Source organism: Bidens hawaiensis, unplaced genomic scaffold (assembly GCF_021521415.1).
Source record: "Bidens hawaiensis isolate Kalapana, Puna unplaced genomic scaffold, B.hawaiensis_p1.1 tig00017565_1, whole genome shotgun sequence".
Lineage (NCBI taxonomy): Eukaryota > Viridiplantae > Streptophyta > Magnoliopsida > Asterales > Asteraceae > Bidens > Bidens hawaiensis.
In genome coordinates, this window is record NW_027492654.1 from 127093 (window position 1) to 147289 (window position 20197).

The 20197-nt window shown below is 32.7% G+C and overlaps 1 protein-coding gene and 1 non-coding gene across 2 annotated transcripts; one reads left to right on the plus strand and one right to left on the minus strand.

Annotated features, from left to right (window-relative positions):
* The first annotated feature begins 10695 nt into the window (after positions 1 to 10695).
* Positions 10696 to 11690, plus strand: LOC143554181 (uncharacterized). The gene has a single exon (XM_077044011.1). The coding sequence runs from the start codon at positions 10727 to 10729 to the stop codon at positions 11510 to 11512; it is 786 nt and encodes a 261-aa protein (XP_076900126.1). The 5' UTR covers positions 10696 to 10726; the 3' UTR covers positions 11513 to 11690.
* Positions 11691 to 19576: 7886 nt separating this feature from the next.
* On the minus strand, positions 19577 to 19656 carry TRNAL-UAG (transfer RNA leucine (anticodon UAG)). Its single transcript has one exon. It is a non-coding gene; the product is annotated as a tRNA-Leu (tRNA).
* Between the last annotated feature and the right edge of the window lie 541 nt (positions 19657 to 20197).

The window sequence follows — 20197 nt, forward strand, 5'->3', positions numbered from 1 at the left end:
ACGATCCAAAGTAGACTCATTTCCACAAAACAAGTGTTTCACAAAATAATTTGATATATGCACGATAAATGCATTATATATGGCGAAAACTAAGTGTTTAAGTGTTATAAAACGTGCCAAGAAATGCAACTAACATTCACTAATCATAATTCCATAAAAAAATAATAGTTTTTACTTCTTTTATTATAATTTTTTTTTCAACTAATTAAATTATTAAAACAACTATATTTTTAAACACTAAACTTGGGCAAGTGTCGGTTTTACATATTTTATTTTTGGTTAAACGGTTTTCTTAAACTTTGCTTTCATATTTTTTATAGTTCGTCTTTACAATGACCGAAAAATTTTTCATGATTTAAAAATACCTCATCGTCGCATGGTTTATATCCGCGTTTCAACGTTTGATACCTAGCTCGCCTTTAAAATATTTTTTTGGATTACTAATTTATGTTTACGAATTTGTGTTGGTACCGCTGATATGAACCGAATTTGTGTTGGTTCGCAAAAGTAACATGCCGGTGTTTTTGTTTCCACAAATTAAAATTTGTTGTATTTTGGTATTGATGGGTTGATTTCTTTTGTTTAGTTTCGATGCCGTAACTTCATACAGACTGACTTCGCATTGACTTGCAACGAGTTTATGATTTAACGTTTTTTACTTATGTTTTCTGTTCGATTTAACGTTCCTGTCGCAAAGCGCGGGGTCCTAAATCCTAGTTATTATTATTTCAGAGCATAACTAAACTCATTATACTAAAATGCATTCCTGATAGCCCATGCTGACCCAATTATGTCATTGGGGCCTTTTGGGTCTAAATGACCACAAGTATAATGACCCAAGTAATTGCCAAAGAGATTTTATCCATACTTTTTAATTGAGAGGTCTTCCACCGACCACCGAATTCAAACCATTGACTAGGAGGCACCCCATTAGTCTTATTGGAGATTTAGTATCAATATTGGTATTTTCGACAAGGGTACCAAGCTCATCCATATTTTCTTTTCATAAAACAATGACATAAAGACAGTTAATTCAAAACGAATATAAGTTTTCTCTAGAGTTTCTAGGTCTTTCATATGCACAAAAGTTGTGGCAAACCACCCTTTAGGGATTTCGATTTCGACCTTATGTTCTTAAAAAAGATATCCTATTTATTATATCATTTTCTATTTTCTTATTTTGAAATTTGAGCTTTAAAGTGTCCCTTTGTTCATACTAAACTATACATTAGTTAATAAATTAAAAAAATCTCTCAAAAGGAGGAAGAAATTAAAAGGTGTGGCTAGTTGTGGAAATTAAGGAGTCTATAACTACACAAATTAGAAAGCTTTAAGAATTCATTTCGTTGATACTTGATAGTGAAGGAGTTGAGTTGGTAGTGTGAATGTGTGATGGATCACTTTGCTTCAACTAATCCGATATTGCTCAAATAGTTCAAACAATATGTTTTGAATCGGTAGATGTAATGTAAAAATAAAAGCTTTCAATTAGTGAGCCTTTAAACTGTATTCATATAGTTATAACCATCTTGGGGTTGGTAACCTAATAGCATAGACAAAGTCAAGTCTCTTAAACATCCAAGTGTGAGTGTAAAACGTTGAACTTATATGTCTGAAAACCGTGATTAACTTATGGTTTCACTTTACCAAAAGTTATAAATCATAATAGACTTTATTCGGACTTATAAGCATTCATATTGAATTCAAATCAATCAATAGTCAATGATTCAAACACTAGTGTTTGTACGCTTGAGGTTTAAAGTGTTTTTTCACTGTTCTATTGTTAGCTATAAGTCTATAGCATAAACCCTAATCAGTTAATAAGTGTTCACTATGATATGCAAAACAACCCTTAACCGAAATCAAAGACACAAGAATCAAGGAATAAGCTTTAAATTCATACAAACTGGATTTTAGAATTAAACAAAACTGACCATCACTATATTGAGAGTTGGATGTCTTATATGAACTCTTAAAATTTGTTACCCATGAATACAGTGGTAGTGAAACCGCTTGTCTTTATCTAGTTGCTTCAAATATGAGTCTTAATTCTTTGATCGGTCCATATCAAATCTCATGAATAGTGGTTTACATGTTTTGGAAGTTTTCTTAAATCCTATGAAACGACTGTGGTCTAATTTTTCACTGTCATATTTTACAATGTTTCTAGGAGAGGTATGCTTTCTCCCTATCAACATAAAAAGATTTTATGGTTTAGGGTTTACGGTATATATGAATTGCTCCTATGAAGAGATAATTCTTTTATCTTCTAAAACTTGGTATAATAATATTCCCACCAAAATAATTATAATATAAAATACACCTCATTTTCAAAACACGTTTTGGGTACTTCCATATACATGTTGGGTCTGGTTCACTTGGGAACTTTTTTGGTTCGTTTTTTATTTGCCACAAAAAGGTTACAATATAAAATACACCTCATTTTCAAAACATGTTTTTACTACGTCTAGACACATGTCGGGTCGGGTTGCCCTAAAAAAATTGTGTTTATTTTTTACCAAAAAATATGTTGTTACAATAATAATCGATTTTTTTTATAATTAAATGGTTTAGGAGCCTAAAAAGTTTAAAGATTTACTTTTGGTGGCCTACTGACCTTCAACTTCTTTTTTTTCATTTTTTTACCCATTTAACTAGTTTCCATCTGAATCATAACCCAAATCTGCACATTGATTGCCACTTCAGAACTTGGCTTCATTTTTAACTACCATTGGCTGTTAGTCAGTCATATATTCTAACCTAAACCAACCCATTCATAATCTAATGCCTTTTTGCACTTGGGTGATAAGCCGGGCTTTTGGAGAGCAATGGCATCCAATTTGTTACATCATAGTCATTTTGTTAGACATCATAGTTATTTTCGTGGTAATATTAAAACTAGAATTACCAATTAACCGATCTTCGTGTTCTTTAGGTATCATTGGACAACATCATTCTCTTCTCAATCATGACAATTATGTCTTTTTTTCTTGTTTACTCGTGTTGCATTAATGACAATCAGATACAGGCTTGTTATTTCTATTAGGGGTTGAACCAGGCGGCCGGGTCATTACTTAGTAGGGATTGAACCGAATTGGGCTGGGCCATGATGGGTTTAGCAGAAACCTTTTTATCTAAAACATTAGTAAATTTCTTGACAAAAAGTGGACACGAACCGAACAAACAGAATGATCCTTTTGACCCTAACAACTAACAAGGGTTGGTTACACGTATTGCTGGGGTGTTTTTGTACTCACAGGTAAAACACATTAAGCCCAAAACTACATGAAGTTGTTCTAACTTCTAACACGCGTTTATATAAAGTCTAACCGTTGTTTAAGTTTATTTGAACGTTATTTTAGCCATTTAACAGTTTTTGTATTAGACTTATATATATTCAACAATTCTGTTTTAAATAGCACACTCGGACACTCAGGTCTTAATTTTCCGAGACAAGATGGAGCACCTCATTCGGCTTGCTAAAATATATAATAGTTGATGTCTAATAATCGGTTTATATAATATTAAATAATTTTTTAACAATGTTTTAATTTAGTGACTCAAATGAAAACTAGACTAAATTATGCATAAGGTTCATGTGGTATATATGGTTCATGTTGTATGTCTATATTATAGACTGGATCATATTTATGAAATATTACGGATTTGATTTCAGTTGTTTGACATGTTATAACATGTTTGGTCTAACGTTAAAAAAAAATTGTTTTATTTCATGATTTTCACAAATTTTTACTTCAACTCTAAAATAAACGTCGCCATCACCACCATAAACTCCTGGTCGGTAGTGCTTTCCGGCAACTAAATTTTACCAAGGGTGATAATATACGATGACAATTTCGAATGGACAATTCTCTTGTGACTAAGGTGTGTTTCTAGTCTCTAGAGAATGACAAGTCTCACGAAATCTGGATGTTGGCACCGATCTATTGGTCACCCGGACCCGAGAGGAGGTGATTTGTGTAATGTATATTACCAATCTTGTCTACGGTTCGGGTGACCCGTCATTATTAAAGTATTACTGTATTAGCAAGTCTGACATTTGGTTTAGTGTAGTGGTGTGATGATCCTGGTGCGTTGTTCCTTCAGGACTAAACTAATATCAGTATTATACTGTGATTTAATTGCAAGTCGGCTATTTGGTCTAGTGGTATGATTCTCGCTTTGGGTGCGAGATGTCTCGAGTTCGATTCTCGGAATGCACCTTTTTGTCTAATATTGTTACAAAACTGTGGTCACTTTAATAAAAAACAAGCTTTTTAAAGTAAATCAGCATGCTATTTATGAAAAACAAGCTTTTGTTTATTAAATATATTTTGGATAAACATAACTTGACTTTTTCTAACACGTACAAAAAGTTACTCGTTTTATTCAGTAACTTATATATAAGCATAATAACTAGAATTAGAAACGAATTGCATAGTTGGTAATATTAGTGAGCCAGCTACTCGTAGTTGATCATCACATACATCATAAATAAAACAAATTATAACAAACTAGAGTAGATATTTATTATAAATAGATTAAATCAAAAGACTTGGGGTTAGAAATTCGTGTTTAACATATATCACTTGAAACATATTATGGGTCACTTCTAAGAGAACACATGTCTTCTATAGTACAATAACCGAAACAACGAAACCGTATGTACTCTTGAAGATAGAGTAACAATTGGTCAGGTATGAGATATATTGAACTAACCTTAAAAACCAAACAGAGATAGAAGCGAGTAGAGCTCGAGGTCAAGTTCAGTGCAAGTTAAACGAGCCGAGCTCGAGCTCAAGCTTTGTGTAAGTTAAACCAGTTGAGCTCGGGCTCAGGCTCGGCTCGGCTCGTTTACACCCCTAGTTGGAGAAGAAAAATAAACTTGGTTTATAATGAACATAAGGTTTTTTTACCCCATCAACTTGAAGAAATGAATATTTGCCCCAAATTAAACCGTGTTAGTCTATGTTAGAAAAATACTCGGTGGAGGTCAATACGATGAAAGTTAGAATTAATATAAAGAATTTCTTAATTTAGGATTAATGATGGTAAAAAAGTCAAAGTTATTAAAATTCACTCTCTTTTGTAATAAAAATGTTTTTTAGGATCTTTTAACACATGAAAATTATGATAACACACAATTTTTGTATATGATTTTTCTTAGAGGTATATATATGATATTAAAAAGGCACACAATCACACATCTAATGTATAAGTAGTGTTTGGTCGATATCACTATACCAAATGACCTTTTTTAATTTATATTTATCTATAACTAAAAAACTGGAGGTCCAAGACATCAATTTACTGTTTTACAATCAGGTAGTCTCTCATACATGAATTAAATAGAAAAATGACCACTTTTGTTTTATAACCTTTTTTTACTAAAATAGTTAAGTATTTTATTTAAATTCATTTCCTTTAAAAGGGAAAATATATAAAACTTATAGTACAAATTTTTTTTTCAATTTTTTTCTCTTTAAAGGTATACTATCAGTTTTTAATCACTCTCATTATTTTTAAACTTTCTATTATACAGATTTTATTTTTCTTAACAGTGTTTGGAACTTCCAATACTCGAAGGAGTTTTCTTAAGATGGGAACCTGAGTTTTCTTAAGACGGCATGTCAACCCCCAATACTCGAGTGAATCCTCTTGAGATAAGATGTTAACCGTCAATACTATTTTTGACAATCCAGGCCGGACTCACATAAGCCATCATCATGAGAAAACCCTCTTGAGTCAATTTTCAAATCTAATACCTTCAAATCTCAATCGTGATCGAATCATTAGCTCATGTCATTGCTATATTCTCATGATGGAAACTGTATCATAAAAAGTAACATGATAGAAAAATATTCTCATGAAATAAAAATATTCTAGAAACGTTAAATCCATTGTAACCCCAAAAAGAGGAGCCAGCTATTGCTATATCAAATACTAAAATAGAGTGAACTTTATTAAAAGTTCGTAAATATATTCGACCACATTCAACATAAATTCTATTTAATCACAAATTTGAGAAGAAATGATTTTAAATTCAATTTTAACTACCCACATGCAATGACATCATCCAAGTAAATGGACAAAACGTTACAAACCGCTTCAAGCCTTCAAATGGCCAATAGGCTTGAGAGTTGAGAGTAGGATGAGCAAGAGTTACTACTATTTATTCAGTATCGAATCAATACCGGTGTTGGTATCGAATCGGTATCGATCTGGTATTGTCAGGTAGCGAATCGGTATAAATGTCCAAGTTTTCGGTACCGGTATCAGGATGTGCCAGGTACTGGCATTTTCTGAATTTTTCCTTTAATACCGGTTACGTATCATACCAAATTGAACTTTCAATACTAATACCAGTACCGATACCAAAATTTGAAAAAACAATACCGGTAGCCGCTCATTTTTAGTTGAGAGTATACGTTTTCTATTACCCATTTTAATTGTTTCAAGTTATTTAATATTCTATGTTTGATATTGATTTTTTTAATGACAATCACATGCTATCTAATTTTACTATTAAACTATATATATTTTTTTACCGTTAGGGGACCTGAACCATCTCTCATAACGATAAAATTTATTAAACACTTTGATACCGCTATGACAAATGACATTTTGTAATTTTGATATTAAGCTATACTATATTATAAGATACATATGAGAAGGAAAAAATTAAAATTTACATTAAATTTAAGAGCTTAAGTAATTAGAAGTGTTAACATATATATATGTGTGTATGTATATATATATATGACTTGTATGATTCTAAAAACAATAACTAACTAAATAATAATAAAATTTCTCAAATATTTCATTTTATAATATGACAGTCAGATACATAACTGAATCTCCCTTTTAAAATATGAAAAACAAAGACATGACTAAATGTTGATGATGTTTCCCACTTCGTCTCGTGTAGTTGTTGAAATTACATTTTTGTTTCACATTGATGAAGAAACAAAATGATGGGATCACCAATACCTCATAAAAGGAAGGTAAGTAATATTCAAGAATTAATAAATTGTGTAACTTAATAATACATTAATAGAAAATTAATAAACTTGTTTGTGTGTTTATTAAAATTTTAGTCATCGGTTATTAAAATGACCGTTCAAAAAAAATTAAGGATGTAATCTAAGTTAGAGGCAAGTTCATCTAAGCAAAAAACTTGACTCGTACAGTTTGACAAATTTTGAGGTCGGCATGTGAAAAATACTTAAAACCTTAGCTATGACTCCTCTTATTTTTTACTTAATTATTACATTATTTATATACGTATCTTATTAATTTTAAATATATCTGTGAACATAATTTTATATATTAAACATAATATATATATATATACATCTAGTTATTTTATTTTGGCATGTGAAATATCATGTTGTGGCTTAAACCTCATTCAGTATATAAATGTAGTCGTTTTAAAAAAATATAACCATGTATTAATTATGTTTATATAAATAATATGCTCGTTTAAATTTATGAGTGTAGTTGTGTTTAACTTATGAAAGTCGGGCCAGAGCTCATATAGTAACAACATATGTTTAATCTTATTTTCGGGCTTGAGAAACTTGGCTTTATTTATATAAAATACCGCATTTTCAAAAAAAAAACTTGGCTTTATTTAAACCTTTAATAAACTGGTCCGAGTAGATAAAAAAATAATTTGCTCATTTTCAACATTACTTAAGTTCTAACTAAAAAAAAGGGTGAATACAACGGCGGGCAAAACAAAATTTTTTTTTTCTGAAAGGCGGTGAACAAAAGAAATTAACAAAAACAATAAATATCTATTATAGTATCTACTGTACTTTTAGTAACGGAAAGAACCAAACAAGAAGGACAATTAGTTGGTTTCGATAATTACTTTAATTCTATCTTAAAAGGAATTAGCTGTTTTAAAAATATATGTCATTATTTTAATATAATAGAGATAATTCAATTACATCAAGTAAGCTGGAATTTGTGGAGTATATAGCAAACACCACATCTGGTATTCCGGCGTGTCATTTCCTATCTTCTAGAAGCACCAGCCTGTATTTTTCTTTATAATTTCTTACTTGAGAAATCTGTATTTTGTCTCCCTGGTTTATATCGTCGCGAGATGGGTTAGCCCCTGAAAAAGATTTTGCGAACTTTACGCCACTATGTTTCTCCGGCGGGTTCTTCTGACTCCTGCCGTCAGTTGACTGTTGGTATTTTAGTAATAATACCAACATATTAAGGGCATTTTAGTAATCTTCTTTTAATAAATAATAAATATAATAATAATAATAATATAAGCCGTAGCACAGCAACAGCAGGACCTTGTTTATTATTATTATTATTAATAACATATACTATTTATTATATTATCATTATCATACAATATCATAATCTTCACAACAACAGTAGCAACATATTAACAACAACATCAGCAGTGCATCCTCATCATCTATTCTTCATCATCATCAGCCTCAAATCCTCAAATCCATCACCAAGCAATCCCTCTTAATATCATCATATTCATCATCATTTTCATAACAAGTAATCAAATCTCTCAAATCCTCAAACCCTATATTTTATCACTCAAACCCTCAAATCTCTCAAATCTCACCACCAATCGCTTCAATAATTCAACCACCGCACCCATAAACCATTCCGATCAAAATCCCTAACCTCCGGCACCACGCCGCCTCCACGGCAACTGCCACCGCCATGGACTCCAGCCATCAAGCTTTTCCGATCATCTCGTTTTTCCGGCCATCACGCCGCGGCCATGGATTCCGGCCGTCACGTTTTTCCGATCATCCCGTTTTTCCGAACATATCCAATATATTCATTGAGTTTAAACCTTTATATTATTGTTAGTATAATCAATGATGTTCGATTCAGCCTTAATTTTAACATATGATGTGGCTGTAGTGGTTGTATGCTTTGATTTTTTGGGTTAGATAATTGGTGAAGATAGGTTGGTTTGGATGAATTGGTGAAGATAAAAATGAAGATGAAGATGGATGAATTATGGGTTAGATTTTAGGGTTCTTCATCTCATAAATGCGATGATGAAGATGAAGATGGATGGGTAAACGGGTCACGGATAAAACATTAGGAACCCTGATTATAATTGGGGAAGATGAAGTGATAAAAGTGATAATTTAACGAATCTATGAGAATTAGAAAAACATGATTAACAGTAGCTATCATGGGCTGATCTGTGGATTGCTTAACTATTCATAATTCATTTGTAATGTTAACTTATACACATTCTAAATTAACTTTTAACTTTTTAATTCACCACTTCTAAACCTATATAAAAGAACATAATTTAAGTAAAACCAATTTTAATTGAGGTAATTATCTTTTTGTGCAGTAAAATTAAAAACCACATTATCAATATATAATTAATTACTTGTTCAAAAAGAAACGCATATAATAAGTTTGGCAATTTTGAGGTTACAATCACCTAACTTTCATTTCACATTAATCATATAACTTCAAATGCCAATTAGTATATTCACATTTTTTTCATTTCTCCTATTCTTATTACAATAAATTATTATATAACCATCCAGTTAACATGCATGTAAGTAGGATTGTCCAAACTGTTTGTCATTTGTTCGTTGCTCGCTCGAAAAATGCTCGTTTGATTTCGGCTCGGTCCAGTTTAAAAACAAACCAAGCACGAGCGAAGCCTCGTTCGGTTCGGTTCGTTTTTGCTTGAATTATATTTTATTATTTATATATATATTTTATGTGTGTGTATATATATAAAAATAAAATAGTTTTTAAAGTTTTTGAAAATTTACTCTTTTGTATTGGCTTTAAAGTTCAATTTTAAACTCCATCTGCTTATTTTATATACCATTGTTTTGTTAACTTTGAGTGTTAAACATTTTAGGGTTAGAAGTCTAGACGATTTTAAGTTGAAAGTGTCGAATTAATTATATTTTTTTTTACTTTTAGAAATTTAAAATTAAAAACTTTGTAGCAAACCAAGCCAAACCAAGGCGCTCGGTTTCAAACCAAAGCAAGTTCCAGCATAAAAACATTGCTCGTTTATTAAAATTCAATCCACTCGGTTCGGTTCGGTTTCAAATAAAACCAAGTATGAGCAAGCCCACGTTCAGTTCGGCTCGATTCGTGAACATCCATACATTTAAGTCGTGTTGTAATTCAGCTTGAGAAAACATATGAATTGAGTTCGAGCTAAATACAACTTGTGTGTTAACACGCTTGAATATATTTTTTAACATGCAACTAGTTTGAATTGGCGGATACAATATTTTCTTATAGTGGTCTTAACTTTTTCAGTTGATTAAAGCTATATTTTCATAAAGATCAGTCAGTTTTTATACTATAACAAGTACTTAAAAAAAGGGTACTAAAAGTTTTTTCACATGAAACGGCTGATCCGTACAAGGCACGTCGGCCCGTTTAATTTAAAAGTAATGATAATCTTGTATCTACTTGTAGTGGCGTCACACTGTCACTCAAGGTTACATCTTTTCTTTTTTTTTTTCTTTTTCTAGAATAATGATAACCTTTTTTATAACCAACTTTAAAATCAGTTTCTAGAAGAAACCGACGTGTTACAGGTTACAAGTTACAATCCACTTTAAAACCACCACCATATATATATATATATATATATATATTCACAATCGTTAATCACTACACCCGCAAATTGCAACTTCAACAAATAAACCAAAACCCTAAAACTAATCGGAATTTAATCATGGCGTCATGTACTTCAACAATCTACACATGTCCAAGTTTCAACACGCATTCTTCTAACAACATAGCAGATATCGCCGATCGAGTCGTCCACGAGCTTCTTTCAGAGAACAGACTCCACAACGGCGATGACTTCACCTTCATCGAGCCGGAAACAGAGGATCACGAGTTCGAGTTTCCGGTTGTTTGTACGGACTCCAATTCGTGTCAAATAGTAACGAAATCACTCTCCGACGAGAAGATCTCGCCGCGATATCCGCTTTTCGACCGGAGTTTATTAACCGACGGCGATTCTAAACCTAAACCGTCTCCGGCACCGGCGACACGGCCGTCGCTAATGAAGCTATTTAGCGAAGATCGTGATACTGTAACCACATCGGTTTCGAATTCGACGTCGGAATCGGACGAGTTGGACGGAATATCGCCGGAAACGTACTGCGTGTGGACGCCGAAAGCGGATCAGCATCCGCCACGTGGCAAGCATAAGAAGAGCAATTCGATTTCTATTGGCAATACGTCGAACAGGTGGAAGGTTCGAGATCTACTGAAACGGAGTTATAGTGACGATAATTATACCGTCGGAAAGGATTCGCCGGTGTTTCTTTTTGTGCCTCCGGTTTCGCCGGAAAAGGTGAATAATAATAATAATAAGAATGAAAAGAAGAAAGTTCCGGCGTATAAATCGAAGGTTGGCAATATTCATCTTCCGCCGTTTCTTCCGTACCGGCAAGATCAGCTTAATTTCAACGGATTGAATAAAAATAGGGAAAATATGTACCGCTACTAAAGTTATGATTATGCATTATTTTCAATTTTTCATTTGAATGTATCAAATTTTGAGTGTAAAATTGTTATTTAGGTTATGTTGTTTAATTAAAGCACCTGAAGTTCTTTAACACGGTGAAATCAGTGACCGTGTTTAACTAAGTGATACAACCCACGTGGTGAGGGTTCAGGAGTGTTTTACGTCATTGTGTAGATAGTTTCTGGTTCGGTCTGGTTTCATGTAATAATTACCAAATTATCATTGTTGTTAGGGTTATTTGGATACTTATCGTTTTTGTACAATGTATCATATAGTGCCGATGAGGATATGTACTTCTAGAAAACGTTCTACTTAACTTGTAAACAAGTGTTTAGCTCTAACTCATGCTCGCTACATACCATGAGTGTTTATTTATTGTAGTGTAAGAAAGATGTGCTTGTATTTTTAAAATTGAGGTAATAAGCTCGACGTTATGAAGATATTTCTATACCTACTTGTTGTGAGCTCTTGTATCTTTTGGCTCAAGGTTTTAACAAATACTATCAAAACTGATATTGTGTTTTTATTATTGTTTTTTAGCTCTGTCCCGCTATTCCATCTGTGTCCACTTCACAGGCATCCTTATCATTTAATAATAGGTCGATTTAGTTGTTGTTAAAGAAATGGATGGATAAGATTATATGGCTCAAAAACCTTAATCACATGTCCGGCTACTTAAATGCAAAATATGATACTGGTCGATGTTAATTAACTATAGCTTGAGACAAAGTTTATGATATAATGAAACAATAGTGTTTGGTCGTTAGGTTTTGTACATGTTAACAATGTCAAAATCGTGTATTTTTATATTCTAGTTTAATGCTAAATATCCATTTAAATTAATGCTATTTCATGTCACATAGTTGTTGAAGATATATTACATCAATTCTCATAATCTTCATGATGCGAGAAGTTTAGTTATGCTAATTAATTGCATAAAGATATTGTTTTAGATCTTTCGTGTTCTTATTCAGGATATAGAACGAAGTCTCTAATGTTGTGTATTGTACGATATATTTTGGGGCGATATTATCATTTTCTAAAAATGACATAATTAAATAATTACTGACTTTAGGAAAAAATGAAAACCGACAGATTATAAAGTAAGTCGATTATTTGTTCTTTTACTTGGTTTTAATGAATTATACTTTGTCACTCTGGCCAATAAAAGATTACTTACGTAGGTATCTTTAAAATAACAAAATATTTATTTATTTCACATTTTTATTATATTATTATAAATAAGACCGGCCGGTTTGTGTAATTGTGGCATTAGACGACGTACTAAAGTTAAACCATTTTTTTTCTTTCTTTGAATATTATATGTCAACCAGTATTTTTCATTTTAGTTATTCGGAGTTTAATGGTCTATTTGGTATGAGGTAATAAATTGATGAATAAATGGAATGAGCGTGGTAATGAAATGGATAAAATAATTGAATGGTTTATTAGAGCATCCGCAACAAGGGATTCTTGAGGTGTTTTTGAGGAAAAAGTGATTATGTTGATGAGTAAGAATATGATGTCGAGAAGAGAGGGTAATGTAACATTCTACTTTTGGTTATAATAATAAAATAAATTTCGTCTATTTTATAGTGGGTCGTTATCGGTTTAGATAAATAGAAAATGAGTTGGGCTAGCGTTGGGTAAATGGGTATGAGTTATGGACTTGGGTTATGAAAGAAAGAAGTAGAGTCCATGGGCTTGAGCCCATGACCCCTAAATATATAAATCTTTAATCACCCATTAATCATTCATTTCACATATTCCATACACCATCCAAAACACATACTTAACCTTTCTCTCTAGTTCTTCCTTTTCTCTAGCCGAAACTAAGAAAGAATCCGAGCACCGACCCGAGGTAATGATAGTATAATATTGTATGAGCTTAACCCGTTAGATATAGCCACGAAACGACGAGCTGACACCGTTAAACCGTTTAAGTCACGATATCCTGGTGGAATCGGGTATAACTCGAACCTATGATGAGCTTAGGGGTCACCCTAGCTCAGATCTGGATCGAACGGGACGAAAAAAGGTGAAAAACGAGTTAAAACTCGTTTTTCCGACGAGTTCGCGGTTTTCCGGCGGCTTTCCGGCCATGGCGGCGCCGGAAAAGTTAATACGAGGTTAGGGGTGTCAGGGAATGTTCTGACATTCCCTGACCTAACCCTAGTTCGCTAAGGGGTAACTAATGAATTAGAAGTAATTCGCTAGCTGATTCGTCTAAGGGATTATAACGAACTAGCTTCAGTTCGTTAAGGAGAAAAGATAGCGAACTACCCTTGATTCGCTATAGTTAAAAGACAACGAATTGGAAGGTCCAATTCGTTGCATAGACTGGTTCGCTATGGACTGATTCGTTAAGGGTCCAGTTCGTTAGAGGGTTCAATTCGTTACAAAGAACCAGTTCGTCATGACAAGTCAATTCGTTAAGGATAAGTAACGAACTGGAAGTTTAACAGAATTACAGAATGGTCCCTGGACTTATAAAAGAATGGTTTAATTACAAATAAGCCCTTGAACTTTTAAGTTAACAAATTTAATAATGATTCAAAATTCTAATGGAAAATGTGTTAAGACGGTTAATGGAAATAAAATTTTTCCAAGCTGACCTGGCAGCTCGACCCCAGCCAGGGGCTCTGCCCCTTGGACCCTGCTAGGGGCTGCCGCCCCTAGACCCCGCTGCCAGGGGCGCTGCCCCCGGACCCCCGTTCGTTGTGGGTTATAAAAAGATAGAAATACGATATGAGATAGAATAGTTAATTGATGCATGTAAATATTATACAGTTAGCCGTGCACAACTCAAGAAAGGAATTACCATTAACGGTGAACGTAACCGACTTCAGGTGAGTTTCTAGCCCCATTCCTTGTTATGTTTTCGGGGCTGTGTGCATACTCGATGTGATTAGTTAATACACTTATCCTAAGTGATAAGTGTATGCCATATATGTATTATGTGAAATGTATGAATGGTTTCTTGCCGGTACATGAACGATCTTCGGAATTGCATGTACTGTCAGGAAATGGTGTTATATGTATGTTGTAAGATGAAGAGTGAATGAGGTATGTATGTGCGAAACTTACGATTATGTATATAGAAAGTATGTTAATGAGGCATGGAAGAAAGGGTACCGGACCCTAATAATATCCGATGATGAAGGGTGACCGGACCCTAATAATATCCGAGGATGAAGGGTGACCGGACCCTAATAATATCCGAGGATGGAGGGTACCGGACCCTAATAATATCCGAGGTATGTAGGGCGAATGCTCTTTATAACGTAAGGCTAGTTATGAATGTATATGAAAGAACGATGGACAGGTTAAGTATGTAATGCGTACCTACGGGCACGCATATGTGTATGTAAAGTAAGTTATGTGATTAACTAGAACTCACTCAGCGTAGCTGACTTTTAGTATGCACGCAGGCAAATAGGTTGAGGCAGCTCGCGTGATTGAAGATACATGGCATGGAATCGAAGATACTGGCATCTCGAAAAAACGTTGTGATGTTTTAAAGACTATGTTTTGTTTTAAATGACTATGAATGTTTTATAAGACAAGATTTGAAGGTTATGTATTATATTATGGTTGAAGTTTTATATTCCGCGTAAAGTTTTAATTAACTCTGATTTGTAGAACTGTGTTCATAAGTAAATTCAACACCAAGTAGGACTGCCTGTAACGGGGCCTTACAGGTAACGTAAGATTCTTTGTGAAGAATGCATTAAGAATGCATATGTGAGGTAAGTGGGATGAGAGATGGGAGAGAATAGAGGATAAATGAGATATTTCGTGGGGCCTACTGTCATTTGGCACTCAAATACACCATCTATTGGAGATTGTCTTACTGTTTCAATAAGATATTTGGTTATCATATTGGAATGGAATAAATCATTACTTTTCGTGAGCGATAGTGGTTGTGGAAAGTAATTGGTGGTCATAACGAATAACTAGGTATAATTAAAAAACCGAGCCAACTGAAAAATCAATGGTTTTGTTATGATTAAATTAAATACCGGTTTTTATGTTTGGGTTATGGTTATATGCATACATGTTAGTTAATATGAGTAGATTAGGATTAGAAGCCGATCGATTAAAAAAATGTGATATATATATATGTGTGTGTGTGTGTGTGAAGAAACATGAAATCTCACCCCTCCTGGGTCAGATGGATGTTCTCTTCGGTTTAGGACACTAACGAACCTGCATATAAGTTTACTCTATGTCTCTACTCTCTATACCTTGATATCCTTAATATCGGTAAAGCTACAAGCCTTTGATTGATAATTTCACTTATCTGTTAAAGATCACCTACGGAGATTTTAAGTTCCCCAAGCTATAACAAAACTTTAAGATAAATGATAAGATAATAGAAGTTTCTAATAGACTTCCATGCTTGTGTTGATAATTTACGTCCCAGTCTACCTTCTGGAGCACCATTTGTGTCCCATAGGCTTGAAAATCAACAATGAACTATTAGCACATCAAATCATCCTTTCTTTCTTTGAACATGCAACAAAAAAATCTTCTAAGAATATTAACTCTAAAATTTTTATGTTAACTTATCAATTTATATAATACTTTAATCTTACTGAATATGCTTATATAAAGAGTAAATTGCACTTCCGTTCATTAAATTTGTAGCATTGTTTATTAATCGTTCTTAAACTAAAAATAATATCAAGAAACACTATTTATGTTTTAAAAACTTCACACGATTCATCCTTTTTCATTAACGAGTAAATTTATGTAAACGAAAACATAAGCTATTTAAAATAGAAACTTGCAAATTCATCAAAGAAAAATAAAATTTCAGAAGCTATTTATAACCAAAACTTACAAATTTATAATTTAGTATTTTTTTATATGACAATAATTATTTAGCAATATTATACTCAGGATTAAAGTTTGATGTCTAACCAAATTACGAGGCATAAATCCTCTTTTGGGTCTATGTTGCGTCCGGCTGGAGTAGCCCAATTTATTTATTAGTGGATACAAATTCACTAATACAATGCGAAAATCTAAAATCTAGTATCATAAAGTTTGACGAGACGGTTTCAATGACGCTAGTTTGAATTCAATCTAAGTCCATTTAACACCCTTCCTATAACTTCCTATTTGTCGAAAACTTTGTATTTAACCACTACAAATCTTTTATATTATTTAACTATCTACAATACTGATGTAGCATGGTGATAAAATTGGAAGTCAAACACGTTGATTCTAAGAATACCCGTGAAGAACTTCCAAAAACTCTCAAAAAAGACGTAAATCGTAAATAAGATAAATAATTGAACCTGTTGATTCACACGAATACCATGATCAATTCTTCCAACTATCGTTGATTCACAAAGAATGCCGATAATTAGGTCATTCACACACTAACACACACTGTGATAGAGAGGAAATGATTTTTTTTATATATTTCAAACCTGATTTATTTACATTACAAAATCTCAAGTATTTAAAAGAAACAGAAAACAATTGGGCTTCTAATAATTAAACCAAAAGACATATAATATTAATTATAAACTCTTGTAATTTCATAACTCATGTCGTCATTATTTGGTAAACGTTTGATCTCCCCACATCATTCTCTCCACCTTTGAAAAAACTCGCCCTCGAGTTTTGTCTTTGCACGGTAGCCACCTGGGTCAAAGGGACCATCAATCCGATTCATGTTAAATACTATCACAACCCACATAATCAGTTGACTAAAGCTACCTGAATTAATGAAAACCTCCATTATCGGTTTGACCAGCTTAAAATGATCAGCTCCAACTAGACATAAATCAAGTTGCAAACCACTCATGTCATTGCGTTTTCTAATATTAAATAACAAAAGCTTTTCTTTATCTTGAGTACTTTGAGGTGAATAACGTACCAACTTGCATAATATTTCTTTCGGTGATGCTGGAGGAGTTTTGTATACCTTAAAAGCAAGTGGTATGGAACAACACTGTTTAAGGGCTTTAGATGTCGAACCAAAATTATTTTCTTGAATGGATTCCATAGACCCATTAATTAGTAGATTATCATTCAAATCAAATTGGCCATCAAACTTCATGATTCTCACATGAACGGAAGCATTTGATTCAACTAATATCACCACACCTTCACTTTTAGGAGTTACGTGTATGGGCCCATCACAAGTAATTACCACATCATGCAATTCTTTTATATTCATGTAATCATCATTCACTTTGGGGCCCACCATATCAAGCTCAAACATAAAATATTTTTCTTTGACCTTCTAATGTGGTAAATAGTTGATAATTACGGTAGACAATTTCTTAAAATTTGCATCTTCATTTAACTTATTAATATGAAGTTTCAAAATAGTGGGAGATACCATGTATATGGAAGACAAATTCGAATCACCATTAACCACAATATCACCACCATTTTCTACCGTACCATCCCTTAAAATTTCATCAAAAATACCTGAATAAATTGTAGACCACTCATGTCTTCTTTTTAAACTTTCAAGAACATCACCGATTGCCCAAATATACCATTCCTCGTCCTCGTATTCATCAAACACGGATCAGGAATCATAGATATTGTCCCCCTCACAAGCCATATTGAGCCATAAATTTGGCTTTGATACCACCTGATGTAGCGTGATGATAAAATTGGATGTCAAACACGTTGATTCTAAGAATATCCGTGAAGAACTTCCCAAAACTCTAAAAAAGACATAGATCATAAATAAAATAAATAATTGAACCTGTTGATTCACACGAATACCATGATCAATTCTTTCAACTATCATTGATTCACAAAGAATACCGATAATTAGGTTCTTCACACACTAACACACACTGTGATAGAGAGGAAATGTTTTTTTTATATATTCCAAACCTGATTTCTTTACATTAAAAAATCTCAAGTATTTAAAAGAAACAGAAAATAATTGGGCTTCTAATGATTAAACCAAAAGAAATAAAATATTAATTATAAACTTTTGTAATTCCATAACTCATGTCATCATTATTTGGTAAACGTTTGATCTCCCCCCATCAAATACCTTATTCTTTTAATGTTTATTTCTAACATCTTACTATCTAACAATAAAATACTGAATAGAAACTAATTATAATAGTAATAATTATTATTATTGTTATCATTATCATTATCGTTATTGTTATTGATGCTATGACAATTGTTGTTATTAAGGCTAGCGCAAGTTATACATGAGATTAATCTATCAATTGAAAAAAAATACGGTACAATAGATTATTAAACTTAAACAATTGTATATTTCCTCAAAACATGGTTGAAGAGCATTATACATTATGCATTAAAAACTATTATTATGAGAAAATATGCTAACTGTTTAAGCTTATAGGGGGGTATATGCAATTGTTCTTTACAATGCATGAATAGGGTATCATATAAAATGTGTCAAAATTAATTACACGTATGACGTAACTCATGACATTTATAAAAGGCCTAGAATTCTTTGTAAATGCATAAATTGTGCGAACATGTACCAGCTTTTTCTTGAGTGACGAATCTACATTCATGTTTTGAAGTGAAATGTGTAATGACATAAGACACGCTATTAGACAATTATTGTCACATATAATACACATTTTTTTGTGTGTAATTATGGCTTTTGATTTGATTGGCTTGCCTTCTTGTAACACTTAAAAGGTTTTTCTTTTTGTTTCTTTTTTTTCAAAAGCATGGATGGTATGGTATTCGGGTATGTATAAGGTTAGTTTTGAAAATTTAATGAGTGTGGGACAGGTAGGGTATTAAGTGATACCTGACCTGATTATCTAAAACAAGCATACCGTTAAGCTGAACCATACACGTAAACATCTTTCTTAACATCTTTCTTTTTGTCCATTGGTAGTAAAATAATCTATCAATTCACTAATTGTTATGTGTTAGATAGGGTTTAAGACATCAGTTACTATTAACTTTTTAGTGAAAAAGGATGGACTTGTAATTTCCGGTAAGTCTATTTGTTTAACTTAAACTTTAACACGAACTTATTTGTTAAGTGAATAGAAAATTAAAAATTGATGACAGCTGTGGGATTTGAACCCACGCCCTTTCGGACCAGAGCCTAAATCTGGCGCCTTAGACCACTCGGCCAAACTGTCCTTCTTGTTTATTAGGTCCAAGTTATATTAATTTTCCGAATCTGTTAGTTTGTTTTCGATACAAACATGTGAGGCTGGCAAGGTTTAATATAAAGAATATAAATCCTTGTTTTGTAATAATGATCTATACGGGTTTGAGACAACTGGATAGCAGGGTTTGAACCCATAAATGAATTATCGTGTTTTCTCAACTTCTTCATTGCGATAATATGCATGCATATATAGATTGGATTGTTTTAGTTTGTAGATTAAATAAACGTGTATGCCCAAAACGAACCACTATAAATAGTTGTTAAAAGAACCATTATCTAACCAATTTAGATGAGTCAATAATTTGGTTTGATTTATTTTTGATCAAATAGGTTATCATTCGGTTATTTGATTTTTCTATCCATCCTTGATAAAATACACGTATATACTCGTTAATGCATTCCAAAGCCACCATTGACGTTGGAAATAGGTTGTCGAATGCTAACACCAATACACCATTAACATCACTCGCCATTCTCCTCTCCCTCTCTGAGTCTCTTCTATTTAAAAG